The 22,142-nt window shown below is 65.5% G+C and overlaps 1 protein-coding gene and 1 long non-coding RNA gene across 8 annotated transcripts; both read left to right on the top strand.

The window, feature by feature from the left end:
- The first annotated feature begins 622 nt into the window (after positions 1-622).
- MARK2 (microtubule affinity regulating kinase 2) lies at positions 623-20,608 on the top strand. Of its 6 annotated transcripts, XM_084502372.1 has the most exons (19): positions 625-946; positions 7,108-7,293; positions 9,400-9,453; positions 9,575-9,623; positions 9,760-9,825; positions 10,569-10,639; positions 10,751-10,807; positions 12,108-12,344; positions 12,434-12,553; positions 13,918-14,017; positions 14,108-14,220; positions 14,633-14,759; positions 14,899-15,074; positions 16,054-16,151; positions 16,326-16,454; positions 17,846-18,103; positions 19,221-19,247; positions 19,540-19,584; positions 20,078-20,607. In XM_084502372.1, exons 1-19 carry the CDS (start codon positions 758-760, stop codon positions 20,481-20,483), a joined length of 2,508 nt encoding a protein of 835 aa, XP_084358498.1. In that variant the 5' UTR covers positions 625-757; the 3' UTR covers positions 20,484-20,607. The 6 variants fall into 6 exon arrangements, with proteins under 6 accessions (XP_084358496.1, XP_084358497.1, XP_084358499.1 ...); XM_084502370.1 differs by having other exon boundaries at positions 623-946; positions 13,918-14,220; positions 20,078-20,608; XM_084502374.1 differs by lacking the exon at positions 16,326-16,454 and having other exon boundaries at positions 626-946.
- Positions 16,678-17,756, top strand: LOC311426185. Of its 2 annotated transcripts, XR_014686613.1 has the most exons (4): positions 16,678-17,085; positions 17,157-17,176; positions 17,351-17,441; positions 17,501-17,756. It is a non-coding gene; the product is annotated as an uncharacterized lncRNA (long non-coding RNA). The 2 variants fall into 2 exon arrangements; XR_014686614.1 differs by having other exon boundaries at positions 17,351-17,756.
- Positions 20,609-22,142: the final 1,534 nt, after the last annotated feature.

Genomic DNA, 22,142 nt, shown 5'->3' with positions numbered 1-22,142 from the left:
GGGTGGGGGCGTGGCTTTCTCCCCCCTGGCTCCGCCCCCATCTCGAGCTCTGCACCCTTCAGCGCCGGCCCGTGACCGTGCCCCCCCCCAGTACCCCCCAAAACACACCCAGGGGGTCCCAGGGGGGCTCAGGGGGTCGGGACCCCCCCTCCCACAGCCTCCAGGAGCAGCCGGGGGGGCCCAAACTCCTCCTGAAACCCCAAATCGGGGGGAACATCCCAAAAAACCCTCCCCCTTCCCCCAAATCCCCCCCCTCCCCCAAAAAAACCCTCCCCAAACCCCCCCCCCCCTTCCCCAGGGGGTCTCCACCAGCAGCTTCGGCTCCGCTCGGCTGTTTCCGTCAGCGCTCGGAAAACGCCCGAAATCCGAGCGGGGCCGTTCGGGTGTTTCCGGCTCCGCTCGGGGCTTCGTCTCTTTCGCCCCTTTCGACGGAAACACCCGAGCGAGACTTCGGCTCTTTCCGCCCCCCCCCCCGTCTCCTCCCGAGCCTTGCCATCGGGCATCTCCGGAGAGCCGCCGGAAAAACCCGAAGGCTCGGAGGCGGCGTCCGGAAAGAGCCGAAGCGGGAGCGGGAGGCGTGTCGGGTGTTTCCGGCGCGGCGGCGGAAATGGCCGAGGGCCGGCGGCGGCGGCCATGTTGGGAGCCGCTGGGCGCTGAGGCGCGGGCGTGAGGCGGCGGCGGCCGGGCCGGGCCGGGCGGAGGAGGCGCCCCCCGCTCCCCCCTTTTCTCCTGCTCCGGACCCCTCCCTGCCTCCCCCATGCCGGTGGCTTGGCCTCCCCCGCCTCCTGAGAGCGGCCCGGGCTCCTTATCGCGCCCCCCCCCCCCCCCCTACCCCCACGCAATAGGAGCGCCCTATCGCGATAGCCGACAGGGGAAGGGGGGGGCCGCCATGACGAGCAGCGGCCGCAGCCCTCTGCCCACCGTCAACGAGAGGGACGCGGAGCAGGTAGGGCCGGGAATGGGGGCTGGGGGGGGGGTAAAAGGGGAAGGGGTCGATCTGTGAGGGGGGCTGAGGGGGTCCTGAGCCGTTTAGGGAGGGAAAATTGGGGGTCCTGAGCCCGTCAGTGAGGGAAAAAGGGGGCTGAGAGGGTCCTGAGGCCGTCAGTGAGGGGAAAAGAGAGGCCTGAGGGGGTCCTGAGCCTTTTAGTGAGGGAAAAAGGGGGGCTAAAAGGGTCCTGAGCCTTTTAAATGGGGGAAAAGAGGGGCCTGAGGGGGTCCTGAGCCGTTGGATGAGGGAAAAAGGGGGGCTGAGAGGGTCCTGAGCCCTTTAAAGGAAGGAAAAGGGGGGCCTGAGGGGGTCCTAAGCCTTTTAGTGAGGGAAAAGGGGGGTCCTGAGCCCTTGGGTGAGGGAAAAAGGGGGCCTGAGAGGGTCCTGAAACCGTCAGTGAGGGGAAAAAAGGGGCTGAGAGGGTCCTGAGCCATTTAAAGAGGGGAAAAGAGGGGGGCTGAGGGGGTCCTGAGACCGTCAGTGAGGGAAAAAGGGGACTGAGAGGGTCCTTGGGCCTTCACTGAGAGGAAAAGGTGGGCCTGAGAGGGTCCTGAGCCCTTGGATGAGGGAAAAAGGGGGGCTGAGAGGGTCCTGAGCCATTTAAAGGGGGAAAAAGGGGGGCCTGGGGGGGTCCTGAGAGCGTCAGTGAGGGGAAAAGAGGGTCCTGAGCTGTTGGATGAGGGAAAAAGGGGGGCTGAGAGGGTCCTGAGCCTTTTAGGGAGGGAAAATGGGGGGTCCTGAGACCGTCAGTGAGGGAAAAAGGGGGGCTGAGAGGGTCTCGAGACCATCAGTGAGGGGAAAAAAGGGGCCTGAGGGGGTCCTGAGGCTTTTAGTGAGGGAAAAGGGGGGGTCCTGAGCCCTTGGATGAGGGAAAAAGGGGGCTAAAAGGGTCCTGAGCCTTTTAGTGAGGGGAAAAAGGGGGCTGAGAGGGTCCTGAGCCCTTTAGTGGGGGAAAGGGGGGGCCTGGGGGGGTCCTGAGCCTTTTAGTGGGGGAAAAGGGGGGGGCCTGGGGGGGTCCTGAGCCATTGGGTGAGGGAAAAAGGGGGGTCCTGAACCCTTCAGTAAGGTAAAAGGGGGGGTCCTGAGCCCCCTAATGGGGGAAAAAGGGGCTAAAAGGGTCCTGAGCCCTTTAGTGGGGGAAAAGGGGGGGCTGGGGGGGGGTCCTGAGCCATTTAGTGAGGGAAAAAGGGAGCGGAGAGGATCCCAAAACCAGGGATATGAGGAAAAGGGGGGGGCTGGGGGGTCCTGAGCCAAATAAAGGGGGGAAAAGGGGGTCCTGGGGGGGTCCTGAGCCCTTTAGTGGGGGAAAAGGGGGGGCTAAAAGTGTCCTGAGCCTTTTAGTGGGGGAAAATGGGGGGGCTGAGGGGGTCCTGAGCCAAATAAAGGGGGGGAAAGGGGGTCCTGGGGGGGTCCTGAGCCCTTTAGTGGAGGAAAAGGGGGGGCTAAAAGGGTCCTGAGCCTTTTAGTGGGGGAAAATGGGGGGGCTGAGGGGGTCCTGAGCCAAATAAAGGGGGAAAAGGGGGGGCTGGGGGGGTCCTGAGCCATTTAAAGGGGCAAAAAGGGGGGGCCTGGGGGGGTCCTGAGCCAAATAAAGGGGGGCAAAGGGGGTCCTGGGGGGGTCCTGAGCCCTTTAGTGGGGGAAAAGGGGGGGCTGGGGGGGTCCTGGGGCCTTTGGGGGGGGGGGGGAAAAGGGGTTGGGGGGGGGGGGTCCTGGGGCTTTTATTGGGGGTAAAATGGGGGGGCTGGGGGGGGTCCTGGTTCACCTTTTGGGGGAAAAAAGAGAGGTTTTGGGGCTCAGCTGTGGGGGGGCTGTGACAGGAGCTGCCCCCCCCCCTAATTTTAGGGTCAGAGCCCCCCCCCCCATGAGCTTTGGTGGAATGGGGGGGGGGCTGTAGGGGAAGGGGGGGGGCTGTGGCTTTTTGGGGGGGCTGTGGTTTTTGGGGGGGGACTGTGGCTTTTGGGGGGGGGGGGGCTACGGCTTCGGGGGGGGGGTTTAGGTGCGTGGGAGGGGGCCGTTGTCCCCCCCCCCCCCCAAAAAATCCACCTCGGTGGCTGCGTGTGGGGGCGTGCGCCCACCCCCCTTCCCCGCGGGGGTGGGCTGCGGACCCCCCCCAAAACCAGCTGGAGGGGGGAGAGGGGATTATGGGGGTGGGGGGGGGGTTGTTTGGAGCCCCCCCCACCCCAAAATGGGGGCCCTTTTTTGGGGGGGGGGGGGGCAGGCTGAGTTTCGGTGTGGGCCCCCCCCATATGGGGTGAGGGGGTGGCTGATGGGGGGGGGGGGTGCGCTTACACCCTCGTTTTGGGGCTGTTTCTGCTTTTTTGGAAGATGCTTTTTTTTGGTGGGGGGGTCACTTTGGTGCCCCCCCACCTTGGGAGCAATTTGGGGGGGGGGCACGACACCCCCTGGTGTTTTTTTGGGGGGGGGGGGCTCAGCAGCTGCGTCCCATGGTGCTGTCCCCATGTCCCCTCGTGGGGGGGGTCCTTTTTTTTGGGGGGGGGTCCTGTTTTTTTTTTTGGGGGGGGTCCTATTTTTATTTGGGGGGTGCCCCCCTATTTTCTCCCCCCCTTTTTTTTTTGGGGGGGGCACTATTAGGACCTGAACCAACCCCCCCGGGGGGACACCGCGGGGGCTGCCCTGGCCCCCTTGGGTGCTTTATGGGGGGGTGGGGGGGGGCACACAGCAGGGCCCCCCCCCCGCCCCCGGGGGCTCACCGTTTTGGGTGAATTTCTGCTTTTTTCCGGCGGGTTATGTAAGGGGGGGGGGGGGGGATTATTCACGGCTTCGTTCAGCTGCCGGCAGAGAGCTGGGGAGGGGGCGGGTTGGGGGGGGGGCGCTGCCTTTTGGGTTCACATCTCAGCTTTTGGGGTCCGCCGGTGCTGCAAACCTCCAATTTTTAATATATTTTTCCCTTTTTCCCCGTTTTCCACACCAAAACGCGCGCGGGCGCCTCGGCGTCGTTGTTTTTCCCCCCCAAAAACCCCAAAATCGGGGAGTCTTCCCCCGTTCCTGCGTCACGTGGCTTTGATCTGCTGTGGTGTTTTTTTTCTTTTTTTTCCCTTTTTTTTAAAAAAAAAAAAAAAAAAACACAGAAAAAAATGTTGAAAATACCTAAATTTGGCTGACATTTAAGCGCCGTCGAGCCGAGGCTCCTTCCCCGGCTCCCTTCAGCTACCGAGGGAGGGAAACATTTTGGGGGGGGGGGTTTGGTTTTGGGGGGGGGGTCCCGTCCCGTGTGGGGACATCCCTTTTGGGCCGTTTTCTCCCTTTTTGCCCGTTTCTTGGCTTTTTTTATTGAGTTTTTTGACGGGCACACAGGTAGGCCCGGCACACGCGGGGGGGGCTCCTTTTGGGGTCGTCGCCTCCCTGAGGGGGCTTTCGGGGGTGTTTTTGGGGTGGTTCGGACCCCCCCTCGGTGACGTCATCACCGCCACGGTGACGTCACGCCCTGCCCCGATGACGTCACGCCTCGCCCTCCCCGCCCTTTTCCCCGTTTTTCCCTTTTCTTTCCTCAATTTCTCCCCCCCGGGCCTCCGCTCCCCCCGTTTGGGGGGTCGCGACCCCGTCCCCCCCCCGCGGTGCTGGCATTTTTTGGGGTCCCCAGGGCCCTTTTTGGGTTCCCCAGGCCCATTTTGGGGTCCGCTGGGGCCATTTTTGGTTATTTGGGCCCGTTTTTGGGTTCCCCAGATCCCATTTCTGGGTTCATGGCTCCGTTTTCGGGTTCTTTGGGGCCGTTTTCAGTTTTCGGGGCCCATTTTTGGGTTATTTGGAGCCCTTTTTAATTATTTGGAACCCCTTTTTGGGTACCAGGGCCCATTTTTGGGTTCCTTGGGGCCATTTTCAGCTCCTCGGGGGCTGGTTTGGGGTCCCCCAGCCCCCTTTTTGGGTTCCTCGGGGCCCTTTTTGGGTTCCCCAGGCCCATTTTGGGGTCCGCTGGGGCCATTTTTGGTTATTTGGGCCCATTTTGGGGTTCCCCAGATCCCATTTCTGGGTTCATGGCTCCATTTTCGGGTTCTTTGGGGCCGTTTTCAGTCTTTGGGGCCCATTTTTGGGTTATTTGGAGCCCTTTTTGGTTCTTTGGAGCCCATTTTTGGGTTACTGGCTCCCATTTTTGGGTTCCTTGGGGCCATTTTTCCGTTCCCCAGGACCATTTTGGGGCAGCTTTGGTGCTTTTAGGGTCTTTCCCCCACACCCCCCTCCCCAAAACGCCGTCCCGCTTGGCTCCGGCTCCGACCCAAACACCCCAAAAGCAGCACCCAAGGGTGCCCTCCCCCCCTCAGGGCCAGCATCCTGGGGTCGAAGCGTCCCCAAAAAACCCCCAAATCAACCCAAAACAGGGCCCGGGGACTCTGATAAGAGGGGCGAGAGAAATGCCAGGCATCTGGCACGGCACAGAGCCTTCCAAAACGGGGCAAAAAAAGCCCTTTTTGGGTATTTCCGCCCCGCTGGAGCGCGCCCTCCTCTTGCAGCCAGCGAAATCGCCGTGAACCCTCTCTGCTTTCACCATTCTGGCTGCTTTTCACCCCAAATCTTCCTCGGGACGGCACCGCCACCTTCTCCCTCACCTATTGAGGGGTCCCGGTGCGGCGCCGTTGCCCAAAATCCCCCAAATCCCCCCCAAATCTCCCCGGCGGTTCAACCATATGGCGAGCGGCGCCTCTCCGCCCCGTTGCCACAGCAGTTTTTTGGCAGAAAACCGCCGTTTTCTTCACCTTCCCGACTAATCCCCGAGGGGGGGGAGGCGGCACGAAGGCCTGTTTTAGAAGGAGGGGGAGGAAAACGGGTTGTTTTACCCCAAATCCTATCATTTTGGGGTCGGGGGGGGGTGTGAAGCCCCCCACCCATGGGAGCGCCCCGCGGCGGTTGCGCCATCGGCGGGTGAGAAACGAAAGCTTCCGCCGGCGGCTTCCTCCTGGGGAGGGGCCCCCCCCCTTCCTAATTAACCACCCGAGCGTTAATTAGGAGCCTTTCCCCTCCGTGGGTGCCCTTTTTGTAAGCTGGGGGGGGGGGCGCGGCCCCCCAAAACGCTGCCCCTAAGCTGGGGGGGGGGGGGAGGATCTTAGGCTGGGAGATTTGGGGTTGAATTTGTGGGGTTTGGGTTCGGATTTGGGGCTGAATGTGTCAGGTTTGGGCTCGGATTTGGGGCCGAATGTGTCAGGTTTGGGTTTGGAGATTTGGGGCTGAATGTGTCAGGTTTGGGCTCGGATTTGGGGCCGAATGTGTCAGGTTTGGGTTCGGAGATTTGGGGTTGAACGTGCGGAGTTTGGGCTCGTGGATTTGGGGTGAAACCACGGGGGTTTGGGCTCGGAGATCTGGGGTTGAATGTGTGGAGTTTGGGCTCGTGGATTTGGGGTCAGACCACGGGGGTTTGGGATCGCAGATTTGGGGCTGAATGTGGGGGTTTGGGATCGCAGATTTGGGGCTGAATGCGTGGCGTTTGGGGTCAGAGATTTAGGGCTCAACGTGAGGGGTTTGTGCTTAGAGATTTGGGGCTGAATGTGGGGGTTGGGGCTCAAAGATTTGGGGCTGAACTTGGCGTTTTTGGCTCATGGCTTTGGACCTGAACGCAGGAGCTCGGGCTCAGAAATTTGGGGCCAAACACCAAGACTTTGGGCTCACGGATTTGGGGCCAAACACTTGGAATCTGAGCTTCCTGATCCAACAAGCCCCTTGGCACCCAAACTCCCTGATTTTTTTCCCCCCCCCCTCTATTTTTTACCCCCCCATTTTGGCCCCGGATCCCCGTTTCCGGCTGCGCCCGGCCCCTTCCCACCCCAACCCTTGGCGCAAATCGGGGTGGGGGCACCCTAATGGGGTCGTGCCCTCCGTCCCCATCCCCCCGGGGGGGGGCACAACCGTCTCCTTTCCACCGGAACCGTGCCCCCCCCCTCGTCCCCTTCTCCGCCACCCCCCCGGGGAGCCCGAAACCGCGGCGCTTGCGTCAGGTATCGGGGGCGGCTCCCGACCCGCCCGGGGCGCGGCGCGGCTCGGCGCACCCGGACTTTGCTCCCCGTCCCCCCCCCTCCCCAAAATAATCAAAAACGAAGGGGTTGGGGGGCAGCCAGCCCCTCTCCTCTTCCCCACCCCCCCCCCCCCACCCCAAATTTTGGCCTCCCCGCAGCCGGCGCTGGGCCACGCGGACGGGAAGGGCGGCGGGAAGCCCACCATGCTGCGGGGGCGCGGTTCGGGACCCCCCCCCGCCGGCGACGAGCAGCCCCACGTGGGCAACTACCGGCTGCTGAAAACCATCGGCAAGGGCAACTTCGCCAAGGTCAAGCTGGCCCGCCACGTCCTGACCGGCAAGGAGGTGGGTGACACCGCCACCGGGCACGGGACGGGGTCTGGGAGCGAGTCCCAAGGGTGGCACCATGGGGACGGGGTCCTGGGGCTCACCCCAAGGGTGACTCCATGGGGACGGGGTCCTGGGGCTCACCCCAAGGGTGGCACCACAATGGGGACGGGCTCTGGGTGCGAGCCCCGAGGGTGGCACCATGGGGACGGGGTCTTGGTGCTCTCCCAGGGGGTGACACCCCATGGGGACAGGCTCTGGGTGCTCACCCCAAGGGTGACACCGGCACCGGGCACGGGACGGGGTCGGGGAGCGAGTCCCGAGGGTGCCACCACCATGGGGACGGGGTCCTGGGGCTCACCCCAAGGGTGGCACCACCATGGGGACGGGCTCTGGGTGCTCACCCCAAGGGTGACCCCATGGGGACAGGTCCCTGGTGCTCTCCCAGGGGGTGACACCCCACGGGGACAGGCTCTGGGTGCTCACCCCAAGGGTGACCCCATGGGGACGGGCTCTGGGTGCGAGCCCCGAGGGTGGCACCATGGGGACGGGGTCCTGGGGCTCACCCCAAGGGTGTCACCACAATGGGGACGTGCTCTGGGTGCTCACCCCAAGGGTGACACCGGCACCGGGCACGGGATGGGGTCTGGGAGCGAGTCCCAAGGGTGGCAACGCCGTGGGGACGGGTACGGGGTGGGCTCTGGGTGCTCACCCCAAGGGTGACACCACTGTGGGGACAGGGTCTTGGCGTTTGCCACATGGGTGACACCGTGGGGACAGGCTCTGGGTGCTCACCCCAAGGGTGACACCGGCACCGGGCACGGGACGGGGTCTGGGAGCGAGTCCCAAGGGTGGCACCATGGGGACGGGGTCCTGGGGCTCACCTGGGGGGTGACACCCCATGGGGACAGGCTCTGGGTGCTCTCCCCAAGGGTGTCACCACAATGGGGACGGGCTCTGGGTGCTCACCCCAAGGGTGACACCGCCACCGGGCACGGGATGGGGTCTGGGAGCGAGTCCCAAGGGTGGCACCATGGGGACGCGGTCTGGGTGCTCACCCCAAGGGTGACCCCATGGGGACAGGTCCCTGGTGCTCTCCCAGGGGGTGACACCCCACGGGGACAGGCTCTGGGTGCTCACCCCAAGGGTGACACCGGCACCGGGCACGGGATGGGGTCTGGGAGCGAGTCCCAAGGGTGGCACCATGGGGACGGGGTCCTGGGGCTCAGCTGGGGGGTGACACCCCATGGGGACAGGCTCTGGGTGCTCTCCCCAAGGGTGTCACCACAATGGGGACGGGCTCTGGGTGCTCTCCCGGGGGGTGTCACCACAATGGGGACAGGCTCCTGGAGCTCTCCCGGGGGGTGATACCCCATGGGGACAGGCTCTGGGTGCTCACCCCAAGGGTGACACCGCCACCGGGCACGGGACGGGGTCAGGGAGCGAGTCCCGAGGGTGCCACCACCATGGGGACGGGGTCCTGGGGCTCACCCCAAGGGTGACACCGCCACCGGGCACGGGACGGGGTCTGGGAGCAAGTCCCAAGGGTGGCACCATGGGAACGGCGTCCTGGTGCTCACCCCAAGGGTGGCACCACAATGGGGACGGGCTCTGGGTGCTCACCCCGAGGGTGGCACCATGGGGACGGGGTCTTGGGGCTTGTCCTAGGGGTGCTGGCACTGTGGGGACAGGTCTCTGGTGCTCACCCTATGGGTGCCACCACCATGGGGACAAGCTCCTGGTGCTCACCCCATGGGTGCCACCATGGGGACAGGCTCCTGGTGCTCACCCCATGGGTGCCACCACCCTGGGGACAAGCTCCTGGTGCTCACCCCATGGGTGCCACCACCCTGGGGACAAGCTCCTGGTGCTCGCCCCATGGGTGCCACCATGGGGACAAGCTCCTGGTGCTCACCCTATGGGTGCCACCACCCTGGGGACGGGTTCCTGGTGCTCATCCCATGGGGCCAGGCTCTTGTCCTCCCCCTGCGAGCCCCACCGTGGCGTGGGGACACCCCGGGGCTCCCCATCTGGGTGCCACCACGGGGTGGGGACATCCTTGGGGACAATCCCGGGGGGGGGGGGCCAACCCCGTCCCTCACCCTTCTCCCCCCGTCCCCAAAGGTGGCCGTGAAAATCATCGACAAGACGCAGCTCAACTCCTCCAGCCTACAGAAGGTGAGCTCCCCCACCCTCAGCCACCACCGTGTGTCCCCCCCCCCACCCCAAATTGTCATTTGGGGCTGGGGGGGACGCAAAAAAAGCGGTGTTTGACCCCCCCCCCCCCCTTTCCCCGCAGCTCTTTCGGGAAGTGCGAATAATGAAGGTCCTGAACCACCCCAACATAGGTGAGCCCCCCCCCCACCTTGGTGACCTGAAGGGGGGCTTTGTGCGTCCCCCCTCTTTTTGGGGATGGGGTGGGGGGGCTGTAGCAGCGTGGGGGGGTCCCGGTTGCCCCCCCCAGCCCCGCTCGGCCTCTTGCAGTGAAGCTTTTTGAGGTGATCGAGACGGAGAAGACGCTCTACCTCGTCATGGAGTACGCCAGCGGGGGTGAGACGGGGTTTGGGGACACGGGGACGGGGTTTGGGGACACGGGGACAGGGCTGGGGACAGGGCAGGGGGACACGGGGACAAGGATGGGGTTGGGGACGGGGCTGGGGACAGGGCAGAGGGACAAGGGGACAAGGCAGGGGGACAAGGATGGGGATGGGGACACGGGGACGGGGCAGGGGGACAAGGATGGGGACGAGGGGACAGGGTTTGGGGACAAGGGGACAGGGTTTGGGGACAAGGGGACAAGGATGGGGATGGGGACACGGGGACAGGGCTGGGGACATGGGGACAAGGATGGGGATGGGGACACAGGGACAGGGCTGGGGAACAAGGGGACAGGGATGGGGATGGGGACATGGGGACGGGGCAGGGGGACAAGGGGACAAGGATGGGGATGGGGACATGGGGACAGGGATGGGGACAGGGCAGGGGGACACGGGGACAAGGATGGGGATGGGGACACAGGGACAGGGCTGGGGGACAAGGGGACAAGGATGGGGATGGGGACACGGGGACAAGGATGGGGACAGGGGACAGGGCAGGGGATGAGGGTGGGGGACGGGGACAGGGCAGGGGGCTCAGACAAGGGGATGGGGGACGAGGACTGGGACAGGGACAGAGCAGGGGACAAGAATAGGGACAGGGGGCTGGGGACAGGGTCAGGGACGGGGACAGGGACAAGGGACAGGGACAAGGGACGGGGACAAGGCCACATCTCACCCCCCTCCCTCTCCCCCCAGGCGAGGTCTTCGACTACCTGGTGGCCCACGGCCGCATGAAGGAGAAGGAGGCCCGGGCCAAATTTCGACAGGTGGGGGGGGCGGGGGGGGGAAGGACACCCCCTAAGGACCCCCGGGGGGGGGCCACGCACCCCCTGGGGACCTTTGGGGACCCCCCCGTGACACCCCCCCCTCTCCTGCAGATAGTGTCTGCCGTGCAGTACTGTCACCAGAAGTTCATTGTACATAGAGACCTGAAGGTGAGGAGCCCCGGGGGGGGGCTGTGTGTGGGGTGGGGGGGGGGCTTCTTGTCACCTGGGACCCCCGGGAGCACCCCCAGCACCCTGTGGTGTTCCTCGGGTGTCCCCACAACCCTTCTGACCCCCCCCTTCAAGGTCATGGTGACAGACCCCTGCCTGTCCCCAGCCCCAGGGTGGCACCTGGGGACCCCCGGGGGGGGCACGTGGACGCCCCCAGGTCCTTTGGGGACACCCCTGGGTGCCCCAGAAGCATTGGGGGTCCCTGGGTCAGCACCCAGACACCCCCAGGGACCTCAGGGACCCCCCCAGGACCCTTGGGGACCCCCCCCAGAAACACCCAGGGACCCCAGGGCGGCACCCAGACACCCACAGGTCCTTTGGGGACCCCCCCGAGACCCCTGTGACAGCACCCAGGGACCCCCAGACCCCCTGAAAACACCCAGGGACCCCCCAGGGCCATGTTTGGGACCCCCAGGGCCACGTTTAGGACCCCCAGGACCCTTGGGGACCCCCCCAGAAACACCCAGGGACCCCAGGGCGGCACCCAGACACCCCCAGGTCCTTTGGGGACCCCCCCGAGACCCCTGTGACAGCACCCAGGGACCCCCAGACCCCCTGAAAACACCCAGGGACCCCCAGGGCCATGTCTGGGACCCCCAGGGCCACGTTTAGGACCCCCAGGATTACGTCTGGGACCCCCAGGGCCACGTTTAGGACCCCCAGGACCCTTGGGGACACCCCCAGAAACACCCAGGGACACCAGGGCGGCACCCAGACACCCCCAGGTCCTTTGGGGACCCCCCCGAGACCCCTGTGACGGCACCCAGGGACCCCCAGCCCCCCTGAAAACACCCAGGGACCCCCCAGGGCCACGTTTAGGACCCCCAGGGCCATGTCTGGGACCCCCAGGGCCACGTTTAGGACCCCCAGGACCCTTGGGGACCCCCCCCAGAAACACCCAGGGACCCCCGGGGCCACGTCTGGGACCCCCGGGGCCACGTCTGGGACCCCCGGGGCCACGTCTGGGACCCCCGGGGCCACGTCTGGGACCCCCGGGGCCACGTCTGGGACCCCCGGGGCCACGTTTAGGACCCCCAGGGCCACGTTTAGGACCCCCAGGGCCACATTTAGGACCCCCAGCATCATGTCTGGGACCCCCAGGATCACATCTGGGACCCCCAGGGCCACGTTTAGGACCCCCAGGGCTGCGTTCAGATGCCCCAACCCCCCCCCCAGCAGCCCCCAACCCCATTATTTCCCCCCCCCCCCCCGCGGCGCTGACCCCGTCTCCCCTCCGCAGGCCGAGAACCTGCTGCTGGACGCCGACATGAACATCAAAATCGCCGATTTTGGCTTCAGCAACGAATTCACCTTCGGGAACAAGCTCGACACCTTCTGCGGCTCCCCCCCCTACGCCGCCCCCGAACTTTTCCAGGGCAAAAAATACGACGGCCCCGAAGTCGACGTCTGGAGCCTGGGCGTCATCCTCTACACCCTGGTCAGCGGCTCCCTGCCCTTCGACGGGCAGAACCTCAAGGTAACGACCCCCCCAAATCCTTGGGGGGGCTTCTCCGGATGGTTTTGTGTCCCCCCCAGTTTCCTGACGGGTTTTGCCCCCCTCCCCAGGAGCTGAGGGAGCGGGTGCTGCGGGGCAAGTACCGCATCCCCTTCTACATGTCGACCGACTGCGAGAACCTGCTGAAGAAGTTCCTCATCCTCAACCCCACCAAGCGGGGCACCCTGGAGGTGATTTGGGGGTGGGCACCCCCCCGGAGACCCCCCCCGCGTTGTCCTGAGCAACCCCAGGCACCCCCAGCGTGTTGCTGGGCACCCCAAAGACCCCCCAGACACCCCCAGAATGGTTCTGGGCACCCCCAGCGTGCTCTTAGGGTACCTCCAGACACCCCCAGAGTGTTCCTGGGCACCCCAAAGACCCCCCAGACACCCCCAGAATGGTTCTGGGTACCCCCAGTGTGCTCCTGGGGCAACCTTAGACACCCCAAAAACCCCCCAGACACTCCCAGCATGGTTCTGGACACCCCAAAGACCCCCCAGACACCCCCAGAGTGTTCCTGGACACCCCAAAGACCCCCCAGACACCCCCAGCATGGTTCTGGGCACCCCAAAGACCCCCCCAGACACCCCCAGAGTGCTCGTGGACACCCCAAAGACCCCCCAGACACCCCCAGAATGGTTCTGGGTACCCCCAGTGTGCTCCTGGGGTAACCTCAGACACCCCCAGAGTGCTCCTGGGCACCCCAAAGACCCCCCCCAGACACCCCCAGCATGGTTCTGGGCACCCCAAAGACCCCCCCAGACACCCCCAGCATGGTTCTGGGCACCCCAAAGACCCCCCAGACACCCCCAGCATGGTTCTGGGCACCCCAAAGAGCCCCCAGACACCCCCAGCATGGTTCTGGGCACCCCAAAGAGCCCCCAGACACCCCCAGCATGGTTCTGGGCACCCCAAAGAGCCCCCAGACACCCCCAGCATGGTTCTGGGCACCCCAAAGACCCCCCAGACACCCCCAGCATGGTTCTGGGCACCCCAAAGACCCCCCCCAGACACCCCCAGCATGGTTCTGGGCACCCCAAAGACCCCCCAGACACCCCCAGCATGGTTCTGGGCACCCCAAAGACCCCCCCAGGCACCCCCAGCATGTTGCTGGGCACCCCAAAGACCCCCCAGGCACCCCCAGAATGGTTCTGGGCACCCCAAAGACCCCCCAGACACCCCCAGAGTGCTCCTGGACACCCCAAAGACCCCCCCAGACACCCCCAGAGTGCTCCTGGACACCCCAAAGACCCCCAGAGAGCCCCAGTGTGCTCCTAGGGCACCCCTAGACAACCCCAGCTTGCTCCTGAATACCCCAAAACCCCCCCCAGGCCCCCCCAGCATGGTTCTGGGCACCCCCAATGTACACCTGGGGCACCCCAAAAAGCTCTGGACACCCTCGGGGCGCCCCTGGAGCATCCCTCACCCTCCCCAAACGTCCCTGCGTACCTCAGAGACCCCAAACATCACCCCCAGAGACCTCAGGCTGCCCCGTGGGACCCCAAATGTCACCCTAAAAACCTCTGACCCCCCCTTTTTTGTCACCCCCCCACAGCAAATCATGAAAGACCGCTGGATGAACGTGGGCCACGAGGACGACGAGCTGAAACCCTACATGGAGCCCGTGCCAGACTACAAAGACCCCCGGAGGACAGGTGGGGCCTCGAGGGGGGGGGGATTTGAGGATTTGGGGGTGTCCCCAAAGCGCCCCCCAGGTCCCCTCACTGCCCCCTGGCTGTCCCCAGAGCTGATGGTGTCCATGGGGTACACGCGGGAGGAGATCCAGGAGTCGCTGGTGGGGCAGAAGTACAACGAGGTGATGGCCACCTACCTGCTGCTGGACCACAAGAGCTCGGAGGTGACTTGGGGACAGGAGGGGACACGGCTTGGGTTGGGGGGGGGGCGGAATTGGGGACACAAAGCTTGGGGGGGGACGGGACAACAGGGAGGAGCGGGGCCGCAAAGCGGGGCAGACGGGGAGGAGAGGAAGGGACACATGGGGGGGACACGGGGGTCACCATCCTCCCCGGGGGGTGTCCCCATGTCACACCCTGTGCCTGTGACCCCCCCAGCCATGTCACCGTGTCCCCAGTGCCACCGTGTCCCTGTCCCCTGTGCCACCACATCCCCATCCCCTTGTGCCCCCAGCTGCGTCCCCACACGCGCTCCACCCCCCGGCGTCCACCCTACCCCTCTGTACCCCCCCCTTGTTGTCCCCCGTGCCCCCCACGGTCCCCACGGTCCCCTCTGACCCCATGTCCCCCCCCCAGCTGGACGACAGCCTGGCGCTGAAGCCGCGGGCGGCCCCGGACCTGGCCAACAGCTCAGCCCCCTCCCCAGCCCACAAGGTGCAGCGCAGCGTCTCCACCAACCCCAAACGCCGCGTCAGCGACCAGGGTAAGCCCTACGGGGTGGGGGGGGGCGACAAAAACAGCCCCCCCACAGCTTGGGGACATCCCTGGGGGGCGCAGGAAGGGGTTTTTGGGTGTGTGATGCTGATTTTTTTTAATTTTTTTTTAATTTTTTCCCCCCACAGCCGGCCTCTCCATCCCCACCTCGTCGTCCTACTCGAAGAAGACGCAGGCGGCCAACGCCGAAAACAAGCGGGGGGCGGACGAGGAGGGGGGGCGGCGAGCGGGCAGCACCGCCAAGGTGCCCCCCAGCCCCCTGCCCGGCCTCGAGAGAGCCAAGGGCACCCCCTCGCCCTCCACGGTCAGTATGGGGGGCGGGGGTGATGGGGGGGGGGGGGTCCTGGGGGGGTCGTGGGGGGGCTGGGGAGCACGGTACGTGGGGATTTGGGGTGGGTTTGGGGGGCTGGGGGCCTGGCACCTGCGTTTTGGGGTGGATTTTGGGGACTGGGGGGCTCGTCACCTGCATTTTGGGGTGATTTTGGGGACTGGGGGGGCTCGTCACCTGCGTTTTAGGGTGATTTTGGGGAGCTGGGGGGTCTGGCACCTGCGTTTTGGGGGGAGTTTGGGGAGCCAGGGGGTCTGGCACCTGCGTTTTGGGGTGGGTTTGGGGACCTGGGGTGCCTAAATCCCCTGTTTTGGGTGGGTTTGGGGTGCCAGGACATCTATTTCCTCCATTTTTGGGGTGGTTTTTGGGTGCCAGAAGACCCGTTTCCCCTGTTTGGGGTCATTTTGGGGTGCCAGAACACCCCTTTCCTCTATTTTGGGGTCGTTTTGGGATGCCAGAACACCTCTTTCCCCTATTTTGGGGTAGTTTTGGGGTGTCAACACCCCTTTCCTCTATTTTGGGGTCGTTTTAGGGTGCCAGAGCACCCGTTTTTTCTATTTTAGGGTGATTTTGGGGTGGCAGAACACCCCTTTCCTCTATTTTGGGGTCATTTTGGGGTGCCAGAAGCCCCGTTTCCCCTGTTTGGGGTCATTTTGGGGTGTCACAACACCCCTTTCCTCTGTTTTGGGGTGTCAAAACCCTTTCCTCTTTTTTGGGGTCATTTTAGGGTGATTTTGGGGTTCCAGAACACCCCTTTCCCCTATTTTGGGATCATTTTGGGGTCCCACAGCCCCCTTTCCCTCCATTTTGAGCTATTTTGGCCACCTGACCCCCCTCCCCGAGCCAACCTCGGGGGGTACCAGGACCTCCCCTGACCCCCCCCTGATTTTGGGGTGGCCGTGGGGCTCCTGCCCCTGTGCCCCCCCCCCAAAAAAACATCCCCCCCACCCCACAGAACAGCGTCCTCTCCACCGGCACCACGCGCAGCCGGAACTCCCCCCTGCTCGACCGCGCCAGCCTGGGCCAGAGCTCGCTGCAGAACGGCAAAGACAGGTGGGGGCCCCCCAAAAATCCCCCCCCCAGCACCCCAAATCCCCCCCCCAGCACCCCAAATCCCCCCCCCAGCACCCCCCGCACCCCCTAACTGCCTTCTAACCGCCCCCCGCACCCCCTAACCGCCCCCCTAACCCCCCCCCCCGCCTGCCCCCCCTGCTTTTCTCTCCTTAGCCTGCCCGCCCCGGGCTGCAGACCCTCGCCCGCCGCCCCCCCGGCTCCGGGGGCCCCCCCACGGCCCCGGCAGCACCCGAAACCCGCCGCGGCCCCCACCGATGCCAACTGCGAGGGGCCCCGACCCAGGCAAGGCCGCGCCCCCCCCCAATTCAGCGCGGGGCCCACGCCTGGGGGGTGGGAGAAAAGTTGGGGGGGGTCCCCTTGCCTCCCCCCGCCCCTCCCAGCTGGGGATGGGGGAGATTCGGGGTCCTGTGGGGGCACCCCAGGGTGCTGGGGAGGGGTGATGTGGGGTGGGGGTGACCCTGGTGGGTGTCCCCCCCCCTCCCCCCCCCAGGGTGTTGTGGGGTGGTGGGGGGCACCCGGTGGCCCCCACTGGGTCCTCAGGGTGGTGGGGGGTGACGAGGGACACCGAGAGGTCCCTTGGGTGCCATTGGGTGACCCCTTGCATGTCCCCTGGGTGCTGGCAGGTCCCTTGGGTGCCATTGGGTGACCCCCTGCATGTCCCCTGGGTGCCATTTGGGTGCTGGTGACCCTCTGCATGTCCCTTGGGTGCCATTGGGGTGCCGGTGGCCATCTGCAGGTCCCTTGGGTGCTCTCATGGGGTGCCAGCAACCCCCACCCACCCCTAGGGTCCCACACTGGTCCCACAGGGTGCTGGTGGGTCCCTAGGGTGGCATTGGTCACCCTGGGGCAGTGGCGGGTGGTGGGGGGACCCCAGCAGGTCCCTTGGGTGCCACAGGCCCTTTAGGTGCCCTGGGTCACCCTGCAGTCCCCAGGGTGATAGTGGGTGATGGGGGAAGACCCCAGCAGGTCCCTTGGGTGCCCCAGGTCACTCTGCAGTCCCCAGGGTGATGGGGGTCCCCAGTAGGTCCCTTGGGTGCCACAGGCCCCTTAGGTGCCCTGGATCACCCTACAGTCCCCAGGGTGATGGGGGTGACCCCAGTAGCTCCCTTGGGTGCCCCACGTCACCCTGGAGACCCCAGCAGGTCCCTCGGGTGCCCCAGGTCCCTCGGGTGCCCCAGGTCACCCTGGAGACCCCAGTAGGTCCCTTGGGTGCCCCGGCTTACCCTGCAGTCCCCAGGGCGATAGTGGGTGGCAGGGGGATCCCAGCAGGTCCCTTCGGTGCCCCGGGTCACCCTGCAGTCCCCAGAGTGATGGGTGGACCCTGGTAGGTCCCTTGGGTGCCCCAGGTCACCCTGGAGACCCCAGCAGGTCCCTTGGGTGCCCCGGCTCACCCTGCAGCCCCCATGGTGATGGGTGGACCCTGGCAGGCCCCTTGGGTGCCCCAGGTCCCTTGGGTGCCCCAGCTCACCCTGCAGCCCCCATGGTGATGGGGTGGACCCTGGCATCTCCCTTGGGTGCCCCGGCTCACCCCCCACGCCCCCAAAGAACCCACCTGAACCATCTCCAGCTTCCACCACCTCAACTAACTTGGTCCTACCACCCCCCCCATCCCCCCCCCCTTTATTTTTTTTTTCCTTTTTTTTTTTTTTTTCCCTTTTTTCCCCCAAAAACAGCGCGGCCCCGGCGCGGGTGCCGGTGGCGTCGCCGTCGGCTCACAACATCAGCCAGGGGCTGTGCGAGAGGCCCAGTTTCCCCCGGGGGGTGTCGAGCCGCAGCACCTTCCACGCCGGGCAACTGCGGCAGGCTCGGGACCAGCCCCCCCTGCCCTACGCCGTGCCCCCCCCCCCGGCCTCCCCCTCGGGCGCCAGCCAGGGTCGCCGCGGCCCCTCTGCCAGCCTCTTCAGCAAGTTCACCTCCAAGTTCGTCCGCAGGTGAGCCCCCCCCCCCCGAAAAAAAATAAAAAACACCCTTTTTATTATTTTTATTTATTTTCCTCTTTTTTTTTTTAATTTATTTTAATTTTTTCCCCCTCCCCAGCCCCAAAATCAGGGTGTCTGCGTCCTCCTGTGTGGCCCCACAGCGCTGCCTCGGGATCCTCCGTGTCCCCCCTTTTGTGTCCCCCCCCCTGCTATGACCCACCCCACCCTTTCCACCCTTTGTCCCTTTCTGCCCCCCCCCCCCCCCAAAAAAAAAAGCCTCTTTATTTTTTTATTTATTTTTTATTATTTTTATTTTTTATTTTTTTATTTATTTTATTTTTTTATTTATCTTTTTTATTTTTTTTAATTTATTTTTTATTTATTTTATTTATTTTTTATTTTATTTTTTAAAATTATTTATTTATTTTTTATTATTTTTCCCCCTCCCCAGCCCCAAAATCGGGGTGTCTGCCTCCTCCTGTGTGGCCCCACAGCGCTGCCTCGGGATCCTCCGTGTCCCCCCCCCCCCCCCTTTGTCCCTTTGCCCCCCCCCACCCCCCATCCCCTTCTGTGTCCCCCTTCTGTGTTGCCCCCCCCCCCCCCCGCCCCTTGTCCCTTTTGGGGCTCTTCCACTTCCTTCTGTGCCCCCCCCCACACCCCTCATCCCTTTTGGGGCCCCCCCATCCCCTTCTATGTCCCCCTTCTGTGCCCCCCCCCCAGGGCTCCTCAGGTGCCCCCCCATGTCCCTTCCTGCCCCCCCCCGCCCTCTTGGGGCTCTCCCTGTCCCCTCAGTGTCCTTTGTCCCCCCCCCTCACCCCATTGTCCCGTGCCCCCCCCCCTCTGTGTGCTGCCACCAGTGCAAGCGCCGCAGGGCTTGGGGGGGGGGGGAGGGCCAGCATTATTTGGGGGGGGGGGCTCCTGCTTCTCCCCCCTCCCCAGGATCCTCCCTCCGAGCCCATCCCCGCTTGGGGGTCCCATGGTTTAAAGGGGGGGGGGGGCGAGGGGGGGCAGCAGACACACACCCGGCCCCCCCCCACATCCAAGGGTCCTGGGGGGGGGGGGAGGGGGCTGCGCCGCCCTGTGCCCCCCCCCTCCCAACGCCGCCCTTCTCTTCTGTTTGTCTTTGTAGAAATCTGTCTTTCAGGTTTGCCAGAAGGTAGGCGCCGCAGCCCCCCCCCCCCCCGGCCCCCCCCCCCTTTATCCCCCTGCCCCCTTTCCCAGACCCCCCCCCCTTAAAAAAAAAAAAAACCCTCGGCGCTGCACGGCCCCCGCATGGCCCCCCCCCCCCGCTGGCTGCCTGTCCCCGTGTCCCCCTGTCCCCCTGTCCCCGTGCTGTCTGTCCGCCTGGGTTTCGCCGTGGGGGGGTTACAGGGGGGCTGCGTGCCCCCCCCCCCCCGTGCCCATTGCCCGCCCCCCCCCGCTGACCTCTGCCCCTTCTGTTTCTCGAGGAACCCGCACGAGCCCGAGAGCAAGGAGCGCGTGGAGACGCTGCGGTGAGCGTGGGGGGGGGGCTGGCACACGTGGGGGGGGGTGGGGGGGGCTGTGACACCCGCAGGGACCCCCCCACCCCATCCCCGTGGTGGCTGTGGGGTTGTGGTCCCCCCCCCCCCATCCCCTGCAGCACCCCAGTGCTCTCCCCGGGGGTCCTGTCCCCCCAGTAACCCCCCCCAGCCGTTCCCCCCCCCCCAGTAACACCCTCCCCTCTCCCATTCCCCTCCCAGTAACCCCCCAGTAACCCCCCTGCCCTTTCCCATTCCCTTCCCAGCAGCTTCCTGCCCAGTAATCCCAGTAACCCCCTCCCCTCTCCCATTCCTCTCCCAGTAACCCCCTCCCCTCTCCCATTCCCCTCCCAGTAACCCCCTCCCCTCCCAGTAAACCCCCAGTAACCCCCTCTCCTGCTTCCCTCCCAGTAACCCCCATCCCTTCCCTTTCCCAGTAACCCCCAGCAACCCCCAGTAACCCCCATCTCCCCCTTATCCCCCGCAGACCGCCGGTGGGCGTGGACAAAGATCGCGAGGACCTCGGCGGTGGCGGCGGCGGCGGCGGCGTCGTGGGCAGCGTCAGCGGCGGGGGCGGCGGTCGCGAGGCCAAACCGCGCTCGCTGCGCTTCACGTGGAGCATGAAGACGACGAGCGCCTTGGAGCCGGGCGAGATGATGCGGGAGATCCGCAAGGTGCTGGACGCCAACAGCTGCCGCTGCGAGCTGCAGGAGCGTTTCGTGCTGCTCTGCGCCCACGGCGCCCCCGGCCACGATTCCTTCGTGCAGTGGGAGATGGAGGTGTGCAAGCTGCCGCGCCTCTCGCTCAACGGCGTCCGCTTCAAGCGCATCGCCGGCACCTCCATGGCCTTCAAGAACATTGCCTCCAAGGTGGCCAACGAGCTCAAGCTCTGAGCGCGTCTCCCCCCCCCCCCCCTCTCCCCCTGCGCCCACCCCCTGCCCACCGCACACCCCCCTGTGGGGGGGCTTCTCCTCAAATCGGGGGGCGCCGACTGGGACTTGTTGGACTCCCTCCCCGTCCCGTCCCGGTCCCGGTCCCGGTTCCGGTCCTGGTCTTGTTCCCCAGGAGCCGGCGGGGGCGGTGTTGGGATGGGAGCGGAGCAGTTGTAGGGGTGCCCCCCCCCCCACCCCCAGCCCCAGGACCTGTGGGGGCGGCCCTAAAAGGAACCGGGGGCGGCCCTAAAGGAGCTGGGGATGGCCCTAAAAGGAGCTGGGGGCGGCCCTAAAGGAGCTGGGGGCGGCCCCAAAGAGAGCTGGGGGCGGCCCCAAAGGAGTTGGGGGCGGCCCCAAAGGAGTTGGGGGCGGCCCTAAAAGGAGTTGGGGGCGGCCCTAAAAGGAGTTGGGGGCGGCCCTAAAGGAGCTGGGGGCGGCCCCAAAGAGAGCTGGGGGCGGCCCCAAAAGAGTTGGGGACGGCCCTAAAGGAGTTGGGGGCGGCCCCAAAGAGTTGGGGGCGGCCCCAAAGAGAGCTGGGGGCGGCCCTAAAGGAGTTGGGGATGGCCCTAAAAGGAGCTGGGGGCGGCCCTAAAGGAGTTGGGGATGGCCCTAAAAGGAGCTGGGGGCGGCCCCAAAAGAGTTGGGGGCGGCCCCAAAGAGAGTTGGGGGCGGCCCTAAAGGAGCTGGGGGCGGCCCTAAAGGAGCTGGGGGCGGCCCCAAAGAGAGCTGGGGGCGGCCCTAAAGGAGTTGGGGGCGGCCCTAAAGGAGTTGGGGGCGGCCCCAAAGAGAGTTGGGGGCGGCCCTAAAGGAGTTGGGGGCGGCCCCAAAGAGAGCTGGGGGCGGCCCTAAAAGGAGCTGGGGGCGGCCCTAAAAGGAGCTGGGGGCGGCCCTAAAGGAGTTGGGGGCGGCCCCAAAAGGAGTTGGGGGCGGCCCTAATGGAGTTGGGGGCGGCCCTAAAGGAGTTGGGGGCGGCCCCAAAGAGAGTTGGGGGCGGCCCTAAAAGGAGCTGGGGGCGGCCCCAAAGAGAGCTGGGGGCGGCCCTAAAAGGAGCTGGGGGCGGCCCTAAAGGAGTTGGGGGCGGCCCTAAAGGAGTTGGGGGCGGCCCTAAAAGGAGCTGGGGGCGGCCCTAAAGGAGTTGGGGGTGGCCCTAAAAGGAGCTGGGGGCGGCCCTAAAGGAGCTGGGGGCGGCCCTAAAAGGAGCTGGGGGCGGCCCCATAGAGAGCTGGGGGCGGCCCTAAAAGGAGCTGGGGGCGGCCCTAAAGGAGTTGGGGGCGGCCCTAAAAGGAGCTGGGAGCGGCCCTAAAAGGAGCTGGGGGCGGCCCCAAAGAGAGCTGGGGTTGGCCCTAAAGGAGCTGGGGGCGGCCCTAAAGGAGTTGGGGGCGGCCCCAAAGGAGTTGGGGGGGCGCACCCCAGACTTGTGGGGTCGACCCCGGAGCTGTGGGGACAAAGTGGGGCCTGCAGGGAGCTGGGGACGGCCCCGAAATCTCTGGGGTCAGGGGGCTGGCCCCAAAAGCTGCAGGGTTAATCCAGGACCCCCCCCCCCCAGGGATGTGGGGTCGGCCCCAGGGCCCTGTGGGGTCACCCCTGGACCTGCAGGGACCCGGGGACGGCCCCAAAACC

Source organism: Aythya ferina, assembly GCF_964211825.1.
Source record: "Aythya ferina genome assembly, chromosome: 38".
Taxonomy (NCBI): domain Eukaryota; kingdom Metazoa; phylum Chordata; class Aves; order Anseriformes; family Anatidae; genus Aythya; species Aythya ferina.
This window is presented reverse-complemented; position numbering and strand designations above follow the sequence as displayed.

What these genes read in the sequence shown, in the direction of transcription:
- MARK2 (XM_084502370.1), top strand. Translation starts at nt 758, where the DNA reads ATGCCGGTGGCTTGGCCTCCCCCGCCTCCTGAGAGCGGCCCGGGCTCC. An exon ending in CCTGAACCACCCCAACATAG is followed by an intron (nt 9,624 to 9,759) that starts GTGAGCCCCCCC and finishes GGCCTCTTGCAG; the next exon opens with TGAAGCTTTTTGAGGTGATC. An exon ending in TGGACCACAAGAGCTCGGAG is followed by an intron (nt 14,221 to 14,632) that starts GTGACTTGGGGA and finishes TCCCCCCCCCAG; the next exon opens with CTGGACGACAGCCTGGCGCT.